Consider the following 13,395-nt stretch of genomic DNA (forward strand, 5'->3'; position numbering starts at 1 on the left):
TCGGCGAATGACCCCTCAAAAAGAGATGAGATTTCGAACGAATAAAGAAATTGGAAGAGAACGTTGATCGTTCCACATGCGAGCGAGAAGGGGTTGAAGGTAGAGGAGCTCAGTGTCACCGTTGCCGCTCCACCTTCATGCCAGGTCACACATTCCACATAGTCAGGCACATGTGCTAGTTTTTTTTTTTTTTTTTTGGGAGAGGGTTTGCTTCTTCCGAAAGAGTGTATGAGGAATTGAGGATTGAGGGGACTGTACTTACTGGGTAGTTTGGGAAAATAAATAAAAAATAATGGAAAAGATGGACTGTATAAGCAATGAGGGTGAGTGGAAATAGCAATTGCCAAATATTTTAGATCCCCACTGATTTTTTTTTTTTTCAGTTAATATGAGTTTTTAAGACTGTAAGAAAAATGTAAATGAAATTAATCCAAAAAAAATTGATGTAAAAAATAAAAATAAAAATTAGCATTATCTTGTATCTATTTTCAAGTTTTTATTTCCTTTAATTTTGTATAACAGAATTAGTTGAGAGTTAATTCTTAAATTAAAATATAAAAAAAAATTAAAACCAAAGGTGTGGTAAGTTGATTCATGCAGAACCCAAAGAACAGAAGAAGTAACATTTGGAAGCGTAATAGGGTATTATGATGCTGCTTATACTAGTAAATAGTAACCATGACACTTGTTATTTGATAATTGGATACATGTTCGTTTTTTGGTCAGGATTAGTGTCTTGGTGCAACAAGAGACTGTCTACTGTATCTTTGTCAAGTACAGAGTAGGAATAACGGCAGCTTAAGGGTGTACGTAGCTTATACAACTATTACAAGATGTACCTCAACTGATTGATTATGTAATGAAGTTATATAGTGACAATCAGGTAGCAATTCACTTGGTAGAAAATCTTATCTTTCATGCCAGAACGAAGCATGTGGAAGTGCATTATCATTGTACCAAAGGAAAGGTACTATAGGTGACATTGGGAAGAACTATATTAGCACGGAAGGCTAGATTGCAGATACATTTACCAAAAGGACTCAGTGGTCCAAAATTTGAAAAGTTAGAAGACAGCTACTTGGCATGATTTTGAGATTTCCGTCAAGGGAAAAAGTCATTGAGGGAGAGTATTAATTAAAGTTCAACAAATTTAGTGTAAAGTTGCTTTAATTTTAAAACTTGAAGACATTAAACACCAACTTAAATGTGTTTTGTTTGAATAAGGTGTAACTCAATTGGTTGAATAAGATACTAAGTTAATTGTTGTAAATTTCTGATATCTGTTTTCGATTCTTACTGATTAGAAAACAAATTTGTTTTGCCCGACAAAACGAAATTATAAACAACACTAACATTTCAATATTTACTAAAATCAGGAAAAAATAACAATTCGTTCTTTGAACGACTTTTAGCATGTCCAGTTGCCTGAAAAAGAGGCAATAAACAAGAAACAGATTAAGCGAAGTTTCTATCCTCCTCCACTCTTTATTCTTTACACTCCATGCCTCTATTTTGTTAGCATGTCTATAGGACACCTTTTTTTGTACAAGAAAAATCACCTCATCAGTCAGAGTCTATCTCTCGAAATGGTAGTGGAACTGTCTTCACTGCCCGGTAATGACCAACGTTATTTAGATGTTCATTTTCCAACCTGTTCAGACATATCAAGTTCATGAGTGATTTTGTTCACTATTTATCAACTGTTAAGGACCAAATTATTATGGCTTAGAGTTCTTTCATTGTCACCCTAGATTCTAGTGAGTAGTGTAGTGACATTATTGTTTTACGTAGGCATGTGCTGTGCCCATGCTTTAAACTCATGATTTTCATGTGAGGAGTATATTAGAAACATTGTGTTTTAACAGGCCAGTACCTAAAAGTATGTGGTTTTAATAGGACTTGCTTATTGGTAAACACAAATAGTGAAATAGTTTGTTACATTGGATGAGATAGGCATTTTGAAGTCCTGATTAATCCAAGAAGGAAATTCTAAAGGATAAAAAAACTCAGTCATCTCTTCAAAATATGATAAAATATACCTGTAGAAATTCCAATGCCCTCTCCGAATAACCTCAAGTGCAGCTAATAAAAAGTCTAGTAGTCGTGACTGAACAGGCCCTACTTTGAAGTGCATGATAGTCTCCACCCACGTCACTCTTAAGACAATGTTTAAGACCTGCAGTCCAACATCACTTCGTTATATAAAAAGCTTATGATTGTGATATTCAGATCAGGAGGTAAAGAAAACTTACAATAGACATATAGTATATGCTTTTATTCTTTAGAATTAGATCATCTCTGAGCCATGGATTTATGGATTTTGGATTAAGAAATCCCCAGTCCTTGATAAAATCCCAGTACAGTTGATACATTGTGGCCACCACAGAAGTGATTAAGACTATAGCAAACCATAGATTGTCATTTTGCCTGCTGTATGTTACTCTAGCCCCTGCTGCCACCATTGCTGAGACATACTTTCCCATGTTAGCCAAATGGTTCACATCACCATCATCAAACCACCGTCTTGCACACTTGTAAGAGCATTCAATAAGCACGTGTTAGTTTGTGAAATAATGGGGAATACACAGTATAAGAGAAATTCAATTAGCAATGTAGCATGTCTCCAATTGTTGAAGTAGTTAATAATTAGTTTCCTAGGTTGCAATGTCAAAAGAGAAGTGCAATTACCAATCTGCATCCTAGGCTTACCTGCAAAGCTCGCCAATAATATGGTAAAAATGAGATGATGTAAGTTATTTCCATATATAATCTTCCAGAATGGCAGGTATCAGGGTGGTGTGTTTTGAATGCTCTAGCAAAAATGTGACAACCTACACTTTCCAAATGCCTAAGCAATGGAATCTGTAAACACAACCATCACATAAAAAATTAATGTTACTTAAGATGCACAATAATAAGTAGAAGTGAAAAAACCTCAATAATAAAATCAACTTGTAGGCTATAATAAGATCACCTGGCTAGTTAGTTGGTCAGCCATAAAAAAGTCTACTAGAAGAACCTGTAGAAATGATAAATTAAAATGAAAAAAAAAAATGCCAAGTTCAGTTTTCTACATATATGGTATTACAATGTATCCAATAGTTCCAAGAAATTAAATGAGGGAAGTTTACCTTATAAAAGGGAGAGCATACTATGTTGCGAATAACACGGATGAAGCAGTAACGTGTGGGGCGATAAAAAAGGTCAAATGGGCAAATGAGCAATACTACGAAAAACTGAAAATCGAATTTCATAATCAGTATAAAGGTTTATAAATTACTTTCCCAAATTTCAAGCAAACTAAGCTAGTTTATCTTATAAAATAACTAGGAAAAGCAATAGTTATTAGACTAACCAGAAGAAGAATTCCAGGAATGGCATCAATTTCCGTAGGAGAAAAGTTTGCAGCCCTTAGAAGCAGATGTATGACCATTGCCCCAATCACAGTTGTCATTAAGGTAGTGCTCATCAGAAACGCATCTCTGTGCTTCAGTGCTGTGCTTGGTGAGAATTCAAATATGAAATTATAATTGATTCTTGTATTCTTCCACATGAACAGGTTGCATCCATACATAAACAAGTGCAGGCTTAACAATGTAAACACACTGCACAAAATCATTGTAACCATTATTAGTGCACCAATAACATAGTCATTTTTGTCTAAAATTCTGCAAATTAAATTTTCAGGGGAGTTTTTACAATCTGTTTAGTTTAAGTTCATTTAATTTCATGGTTTATAATTATAAAGGCAAGTTAAAAAAGATATATAGGATTTTGTAATCTACCTAGTAGAATTTTTTATCTCAATGTTACCCTTATTAATATTTGGAATTAATGTAACAATTTAAGGGTGTCTAAATAAAGATATAATGTGAGAAATGTGTTCAAGTTGGAACAATGTGAAGAAACCTGAAAACGGGGTAGACTGTTTCCATATAAGCTGGCTCGTTATTAGAGGAGAATATACCGCACAAATGTGCCAAGATTGCATATACACAAAACAAGGATACAAAGCAACCTGTAGACAACCCTGCAGACACAGTAAAATTTGACTAATTAGCTTGGTTGGTCCACACTGCCCAAATTAGTGGCCACTAAGCATAGTGTATTAGCAGTACATCAAAATTTTATTTGCCTGGTCTGTTGGTACATGCAGTGGTCAACTTATATACTATTTCATTGCAATTTGAAGTGACACTACTTTCATTATAAGTAAAATACTTTGTTAGTGTTAGTCAATGTTAAAAGTGTCATTCCAATATGAAGGAAGAGACACAGAGAGAGAAGCATTACCGACAAGGAAGGTGACCATGTGAGAATCTTTATGTTGTTGGGGTCTTAAAAATTTCATTGCCTTTTTCCTATCGTTGTTGGCAAAGTGCTTGGTGAATATGGATTCCACTTCGTCCATTAGTCTAAAAACCTTACAAAACCAACGTTATTATAATGATAACCACTTATTAGAATACCATATAACCCATTATCAAGAATTACAGAAGACCAAAACCAAAAGAATTAAAGTTGAATGCAATATGCTGCTTTTCTTATCCTTTTTCTTTTAAGGCATTGGAAGAAACCAAAATGTACCTTGTCAGAACTAACGAAATGGGATCTCTTCACTTCTTTTAAATAATTTGCAGAAGCTTTTTGACAAGATACCTGCTCGATCAGATGACAATATGATTAATTTTTAAATAATTTGCAGAAGCTTTTAAATAAAAGGAATAGGAATTCATAGTAACAGATTAGATATGCAAACTTAATTAAAGTTAGTGGCGTAATAAATTATCAATGCCAAGGAATAGTTCATGTGTAACTTTTAGACCGCTCACAACTTTTGATGCACATTGAAATATAAACTATAAACTGATATTTGATTAACCTCGTGATATTAAATTGAATTGAATAAATTTTGATCTCATATTACAAATAAACTCAACCTAAGTTAACCCCAATGGCTAATTCAAAGTAAAAGATTAAGTAAGCCTTATCAGGAATATTAATAGCTATATTTCCAACAACCTTAGACATCTTGATGAACTGGGTTAATATCATCATCTTCTTCTTTTTTTCTTTTTCTTTTACAAATACAAATCACTATGATGATTCGATTTACCAAAACATAATTATGGATGACACATCTGTATACCATTAATGGTGATTGTCGGAACTAAATACATAATAAATTATTCAATTACAAGAACACTATAATATTTTTCTCACTTTTGCTGAATGCGCCGATAACCATTCCAATATTCACCTTTTACTCACTTTTAATTGTTGGGCGATTTTTTTTTTAAAAAAAGAGTGGTTCTTGTCTTTTCAAATCGAAAAAAAAAAATATTTTTTTAGTCTAAACGGATAACTTTTTTGTCCTAAACATTTTATGTCATTAAAAGAAAAGCACGAGTGAGCGTCATATTGTGCCTAAAGAATTGCAATACCACGTCTGATTAAAAAAGAAAAAGATATTACATAAAAAAAAAAGATAAAAGCCACCACGCACCAGCTATATATTAAGTATATATAATTGAATAAATGTAGCTAAGCTCTCTATGACTATCATCATAAATATTATATTCGAACACATAGTTTTCTTATTCACTCACAGATATGCACAAATAAAAATGTTAAATTTATATATATATTGTGTCAAACAGCTGTACCCCTTTTATTGATTAAATAAAATTAAATAGATGTAGAAGCAAAAAGAGTTTTGGACATATATATAAGATGTGACTCCATCAATCAAAAGGAAAATGGAAAAGAGAAATTTAGTGGTACAATCACTATCTTTAGGTCATATGTACTGTAAGTCAAATTTAGTTGGGATGGGAAATCAGGTTTGATCTTGTCCATCATGGAAACAGTTTAAGATTCTCATGACTTTCATGTATGAAAGCACAGCCTTCAAGTGCAATTAAGCATGATGAGTAATACGACAAAGGATTAATTCTTGAGAAACTTTCTTTAGTTTTCGTCTTTATTATCGCAAAATATGTGATTGAATGGGAGGACTTCTTCAATCTCATCAAATCCTTTTTAATTTGTGTTTGCCTATGTATATTTGCACATGTAGCGTGTTAAAACTTGAGAGAAAATAGGAGGAGATATTTTTAAGCCTTACCTTGTCAAATTTCTTTAATATCTTTGTAAATGCTACCATATTGAGTGAGCTGCCAAAACGAGAGAATGTGGTATTAGAAGTTGCGCAATCATGAAAGTGATGCATGCTTATACGTAAATGAATGTGCATAAAACCCACTACCCAATGAAGTATATTCATATATTTTGTAAAGAAATGCAAGGTTGGATGGCATTCATTCGTAATAATTATTATAATTATTTCATACAAGGCAAAGAATCACAATGTTTATTGAAATTAATGTCCTGTGTTAGTATGACCTTTATTAAAGATATAAATTAGAAATTTAATTAATATAAACATTAAGGATTTAGACAATGATACATTATATATTAATAAATTATTCTTTTACTGCATATTAATAAATAATTATATTAATATAAAAGTTGATAATTCTATCGATTGGATGGTATATCTATCATAATATTAGTGTGATATATTATATTGGTAGGGTAGATTCACAATGTTTATAACAGCTTAATATTTTTAGAAAAAAAATATATTAATTAAGAGAAATAATCTTTTTTTTTTAGATAGAGAGAAATAATCTTAACATTTTTATTAGTATAATATGACATTTTTTTTTCATTATTTCAGACTATAATCTTCAGGTAGAGAAACATTCTAGCTAGCATGTGACTGTGGCCTTACTCACACTGCAAAAAATGTCATGTATAGTATTGATAAAATAAATGTTAAACAGTTGTATTTGTCTCTGTCAATATAACTTTTGTCTAATGAAATCAAATTAATAGTATAGATATTGTGCATATATTAACAATATTATATATATGTATTCTATACTAATGAGATGTTTATTAGTATAATGTATCATCCTATTAAAAAAAATTATAATATCTATATTAACCATTCAACTTTATTAGACGACGACTTTACTACTGAAGGTTAATCTAAAATCAAACCGTTAATATATTAAATTTAATTGGTACCTTTTGAATATTGATAATGTAAATGTATTTTACTATCAAGTAACTATGGATTGATATATAATTAATTAAAAATTATTAAATTTATAATAAAAATTTTAAAAGCCATATTTAAGATTATTTCATGGACTTTTATCTTTATATCGACAATATATTAATATTAAAGCCTAATATATGACTTTTTTTATACATATAGTCTTATTTTATTTCATTTTCTGGCACATGTATTTATTTTCGTTAATATATATATTCAATTGGACAAATTAAGGTTGATAATATAATTAATCAGTAAAAAAAGAGCTTAATTAATATTAGTTTTATTTATATGATGGTAATAATAATTTCATTATATAAAAAATATTTGTTAAATTTTTGAAGCATTAATTCTTGCATTTTAGAGGCGTGCCCTATATATAGGTATATTGATATAATTAGCAATTTTACTAGACCATTAGGTCAACCGGAAAAACACGATAGTTATGTTACCTTTACATAATTTATAGAATTTCAAACTTGTTATCAAGTGATTGATATTTTTATATCCACAGCTCACTCATTTTGATTTATGGGAAACCTTTATATTATTAGAAAAAAAACTTCTTACTAGGATTTTCTAAACTTTTTGTTTAATTAAATAAAAACAATGCTAAAAATAGGATTTCTTTTTTCGGTTTCTCGTAAAATTAAGTCTCTCTCGACTCCCTTCCTCTTTCCGGAATCTATAAATTACCACATTAAAATTTCAGGTGAAAAATAAACAAACAAACAAACAAGCAATTGAAAAGGAATTTTCAACTTAAGAAAGAAAACGAAATGAAAAGGTAAAGCAAAATTTGACGATAAGAAGTGCAATTTGATTTTGTTGGCCACTATTTGGAAGTGTGTGCTAAAGTTAGCTTTATAGTTCCTAACAGAAACATCTTGCCCCATTCCCGTATAATGCAACCAAAGATAAAAAAAATGCACAATCTATCAAATAAATCGCCTTACACTTCAATATTAAAAAAGATGAATTTAATTATAATGATGTACTAAAGTTATATAAATATGGAGTGATATGTGTTGTGTGAATAGATCTACTGATCTAACGTGACATTCACACCAACCTTCATTTTTTCTCTCTATCCAAAACCTTACGTGATGTTGTGAACTGCCATGCAACAAATCCTTTCATTGCCCTCCTTATCATTTCTATATATTCTTTCCAATTTTGGCTAAGATGGTCACGAAATCAATATTCCCTTTTCTTAGAGTTTTTTTCATTTTTCATCAGCAAAAGGAACATGATGATAATACTAATAACAACGAGTACCAACCTTGAATTAAATGCTAAGAAGTTTGATCTGTTTGAGTAAAATTTACAGTTCAAATCTTATATATGAATAGAAAAGGTAAACAGTTACAATCTTTTACAATTTTAGATTAGTTTACTCGTTTTCACACTTAAATTATTTGAGACTAGTAACTTTTTTCTTTGTTTCTCATAATCTCATCCTTTCAGAGACAATCATACTCAAGACACAATTGAGAATTTGAATTTAATTTGATTTATCATGTTGTGAGAAATTAATTAACCCCTTCTATTAGACTCAATCCTTATTGGTAGACTCAAAATTTTAATTTTAGTTATTGAATATTGGTATTAAATAAACATTAGCTAAAAGTAAAACTTAAGCGAATTAATTAACTAGTTTTGTAATAATTAAAAATGCTAATAATTAGGGAATTTATACATAAATGAGTACCTGTAAGTTTTGAGTAGGCCAAATCCTTTATAGAGCTCGACAAAGGCACCTCTAATCATTTTCTCAGCACATTGGAGCTTTCTCTTGTGAACCAAGTCTCCGGTGGGATTCTTGACTAAATCCTCCCACAGCATGCTAGTGATAGCTGTAATTGCTCGAGTTGGATTAGTGGCTGGAACATCAATTCTCATTGCCATCTTTGGCTTTCCCTTCTTCGTTTTTGTCCTCATCACTGAATTAACGAAACTTATACCATTTTTCTCTAATGTTGTGATTACCTCATCCGTCTGTGAAATCTCTGAATTTGTTTCATCTGAATCTCCAAAATTTTCTGCACAAACTAACATAATCATGCAACTTAATCATGTATCACATACATACATATATATATAAAGGATATAGAAAGAGATAGTATCTTAAAAGACTTTTTATACTATTATTCAATCTTAATCCATAATGCATTGTAAAATATTAAAATTAAAATAATCATCTTAAAATTCATAAAAAAACTGATTTCTAATTGTAAAAGATTTTTATTTACCTTGTATATCCATTAAACTCTATATCTATAAGCATCAAACTAATAATAAAGGGTTTAAATAGCTCACCCAAGATCTTAAACTCTAACATTGATATTTTCATTATACACAAAAAAATGTTTTGCCAATTTTTTACGTTTATTGTTTATTGAAATTTTATATATCTCGTTTATTTTTGAGAAAAAAATACAAATTAAAGAAAATCTAATTAATATGAAAAAAATGATATATTAAAATATTAGTTATTGATTTTTGCCAAATTATTAAACCTCTAAAAAATTAATTTACTTACACATATTTCACCCTTCCTGTTTACTATTATTATTTTTATTTCTCACTTATGGTCTCAACATATATTTTGTTGCTAATAAGAACTTTATATTTATACATAGTTATAGTTTCCCTTTAAATTTTGAATAATATTATCTACCGTGCTTACACTTTATCTAAGAGTATGTTGAAATGTCTTGTTTTATTGTGTAATCTAAAATAAATAATGTAAGAAAAACATTACAAATATCATTACTTTTAAGAATTATTGCATATTGAAGTATGTAATGGGTCGACAAAGTTCCACGTACTACTCCACATATACATATAATTTCTATGTGGTGTATGACGTCAGCAAGCACTTAAAAACACAAATTGATCTACACTAGGAATTTTGTTGAGCACAAATCTACCCAAGATCCAATATCTTGATTGAATTAAATAGTAAATCCAATGTTACAATAAAATAATAATATAGCCTTCAAATAATAATAATAATAATAATAAAATCACAACAATGTTAATCTAGACAATCATCTCCTGTGTATAGCTAGAGGGTTTCCCTCTTAGTTTGGGGGTTTCGATAGAAAGAAAAATTAATAAGGAGATGAATTAGAAGAAAGGAGCTAACCGGAATAATCAGAATCCCGGGTTGGAGAATATTGAGGGGATACTCCGGTGCTATATGGCTTTGACGGAGAATTTTTCCGGCGACAGTCACTGATAATTTGCTTGAGGTCAAGCAATATTTGAAGCTGCTTGTTCAGGGTTTCTCCTCTTTCAATGAACTCACTCTCTTGTCTCCGGTAAAATTGATTCACCTTGTTCAGCTCTTCATCCAGCCTCATAAAAAATACACGTACCTGAACATACAATCATCATAATAATAAAATATCAATAAATGATATATGTTTTCATGTGAGTCCAAATATATATATATATATATATTAATTAGTAGATAGAAAACAAATTAAGAAATTAATATACCTAGTCCTCTTCTGAAAATAACTGTGCAAGCTCTATATATATATATTTATTATAGTAGATAGAAAACAAATTAAGAAATTAATATACCTCGTCCTCCTCTGAAAATAATTGTGCAAGTTCTGTTTCGTAGATTTCTTCTTCGTCATCCTTTGTGGTTTTCTTCCTCACCTACATACGTCACAAAACTAATTAATATATCCATATTTATTTTTCTCTTTTACAATTCTTTTTTTTAATGTGTTAACATTAATACTTATTTTTTTTCTTTTATATTTTATGTTGCCACGCTAGTGGCACAGATAGATCCGCAAATGCCACAACCGTGTCGTTGGCTTTCGTGAGAGATTGAGAAACCCCCTAAAAGAAAGCAGAAAAAGGGTTTCACAAAAAAAGGAGGCCACTAAGCCAACTTTATTTAGTACTTAACCCCACATACTCAACTCGCTACATTTTCCGTCCAACCCCAACTTTTCCTAATTTTTATTTTCTAGCTTTTTCTTCTAATAACCATTCATGATTCATTGTATTTATTCCGCTTTTTTTTTTATTACCATTCACTGTTGATAAAAATGAAATATCAACTTCATTGATGTCTAAGTGATGACATTTAAATAGCAAAATCCAAAGATAAAGAGGAACTTAAATTCATGCGTATAGTATGTTGAGTTGAATTATTTCACGGATACAGCCGCTCTCTCTCTCTCTCTATATATAGGTGTCGAACTATTGATACATCGTTAAAAGAATTTAATTCTTTTACGTATTGATTATTCTAGCAAAATCTTTTATCTTCAATAATTCAATAATATATGATTAAATCAAGGACAAAGATAAGAAGTACACTTAAAAAATTAATTAAGGATCTCACATTCTTGCTTATGCCCTAGGCATCTTTGTTGTTAGACCTAGATAGTTTTTGTATTTTCTCTTATTTTCCCACTGATAAAAAAATATTAATTAAGGAATTAAAAATAAAAAATGATACAAAAATTAAATATCATTAATTAATGCATTTTAATTTATCACGATTAATTTCTAATTAAAACTACAGTAGAAGTTAATTAGTATTTAGTACTGGTATTATTTTCTCAATAAATATTCTCCTGAGTCCAGAGACCCGTTAGTTAGTATTCTTAAATCATTTTTGTTATATCTAAATCATTTATTGTTGATTTTTCTACTAGTATCAAATATGGGTGATTTCTAGGAATCATGTGCACAATTTCATTTGACCACACATTATAAATGACGAATAAGGTTTTCAATTGTTAATTACTTCAACTACAATTACACACACTATGTTACTGCAATTTTGGGAATCACATTAAATTTCTTTTCTTTGCTTTGTTTTTGGCCATTCATATTATTTATACCTAGACCAACAAGTCATTAATTAGAATAGTATTAAACTTAATTTTCTTAACTAAGATTTTGAATTCGAGTTTTATTTATGAAAAAAATGTAACGGCAGTTGAGAGGAATTTTTTTAACTAAAAATATTAATTAAATTTTCTAACAAAATTTAGTGATAAAAAACTTATAAATATTCTGTATAATAACATAATTAATCTATATATATATTAACCATACCGTGGATTAAAAAAGTAATCCATTGGTTAAGAACGCATTAACTAGCGAAGAGTTTCAGCTGTTGAATTCTCCGAAAACAATTCCTTGTCAGAAAAAAGATGTCGCATTTAGTTTTCTTCGCTTTTCATGCAGTAAAGTCATGCCGCTAAAACATCACCCCCTCTCGAATTTGAATAGAAAAAAACAATAATTTTTTCTTTCTATTTATATTTTCTTTCTTCTTTATTTTCTTTTATCACATCCAAATTAAACATAGTATAAAATATATTTTCAGCGTGTGTGTGACATTTTGTGCCAACACAGGATTTCTGGTACGTGCCAGATAGATACTGATAGATATATACTAGTACTTCATTGCCAGAAAAACAGCAAAAAAGCCGAAATTTGCCGGAAAATATTAACCAAACTCGCGGGAAGCAATAAGCTAGCACAAACTCATGATCGAAGTCAAGTTATAAAAATATTATGACAAATATTTGTCTTTCCTTAATTAATTACCTGAATGATGTTGAGGTCATGATGGTCGGAAGCTGAAAAGTTTTGAGCAATATTTTTGACAAAGAAGCTTAAGGAATCGAAAATGGACAGACCAAAGTCTGGTTTAGCGTGGTGGTGGGATTGCTTGGGAATTCTTGAGAGCTTGATCCTCTTTATCTGCTTCTTGAGCTGCCAATAGTTGACGAAGGCCTCTTTCCATTCTGGTATCAGTTGGGCTTCTAGCTCCTTTGAGAACTTCACCATTTGTTTATCTTAATTTTGTGGGTGAAGATAGAAATTAAAGGAGCCTGGAGGTGAAGAGAGTGATGTTGTGTTAGAGGAATTAAAAAGGTGGAAGATAGCTTATTTGAAGTGGGGGTGTCATGATCCAATCCCAAAGACATTTTATATATATAGATAGAGAGTGGAGCCGTGTGCAAATAGAGCAGACCGCGAGTAGCCAATTTCAATTATATCATTCAAATGGACACTTAAGATTTAATTTCTTTTAAATAATTTTAATCATTTTTATATAATTGTTTGTTTCATATTTACTTTATTTTGTTATATATATATATATATATATATTAACTAGTCATATATGTAATAATTATTTAATTTTTAATTTCAGTCACCTATATATAATTTGATGAATCAAATAAACTCACTAGGATCGGTTTATAGTAATGGGTTGG

General features: G+C 30.1%; 1 protein-coding gene across 2 annotated transcripts; it reads right to left on the reverse strand.

Annotated features, from left to right (window-relative positions):
- Positions 1 to 1,336: 1,336 nt before the first annotated feature.
- LOC114372309 (phosphate transporter PHO1-like) lies at positions 1,337 to 13,097 on the reverse strand. Of its 2 annotated transcripts, none has more exons than XM_028329806.1 (15): positions 12,722 to 13,097; positions 10,721 to 10,801; positions 10,278 to 10,509; positions 8,838 to 9,168; positions 6,128 to 6,176; positions 4,588 to 4,659; positions 4,294 to 4,423; positions 3,910 to 4,030; positions 3,356 to 3,605; positions 3,132 to 3,236; positions 2,975 to 3,019; positions 2,710 to 2,862; positions 2,253 to 2,531; positions 2,040 to 2,176; positions 1,337 to 1,651 (listed from the first exon to the last, which is right to left on the reverse strand). In XM_028329806.1, exons 1-15 carry the CDS (start codon positions 12,962 to 12,964, stop codon positions 1,564 to 1,566), a joined length of 2,316 nt encoding a protein of 771 aa, XP_028185607.1. In that variant the 5' UTR covers positions 12,965 to 13,097; the 3' UTR covers positions 1,337 to 1,563. The 2 variants fall into 2 exon arrangements, with proteins under 2 accessions (XP_028185607.1, XP_028185606.1); XM_028329805.1 differs by having other exon boundaries at positions 8,838 to 9,177.
- Positions 13,098 to 13,395: the final 298 nt, after the last annotated feature.

Source organism: Glycine soja, chromosome 10, assembly GCF_004193775.1.
Source record: "Glycine soja cultivar W05 chromosome 10, ASM419377v2, whole genome shotgun sequence".
Taxonomy (NCBI): domain Eukaryota; kingdom Viridiplantae; phylum Streptophyta; class Magnoliopsida; order Fabales; family Fabaceae; genus Glycine; species Glycine soja.

Bases quoted from the DNA above. Each gene is read 5' to 3' on its own strand.
- LOC114372309 (XM_028329805.1), bottom strand. From the start codon at position 12,964: ATGGTGAAGTTCTCAAAGGAGCTAGAAGCCCAACTGATACCAGAATGG. The intron at 10,510-10,720 runs GTATATTAATTT...TTGTATGTTCAG, and splicing joins TATTTTCAGAGGAGGACGAG to GTACGTGTATTTTTTATGAG. The intron at 9,178-10,277 runs GTTAGCTCCTTT...TGATTATGTTAG, and splicing joins CCGGGATTCTGATTATTCCG to TTTGTGCAGAAAATTTTGGA.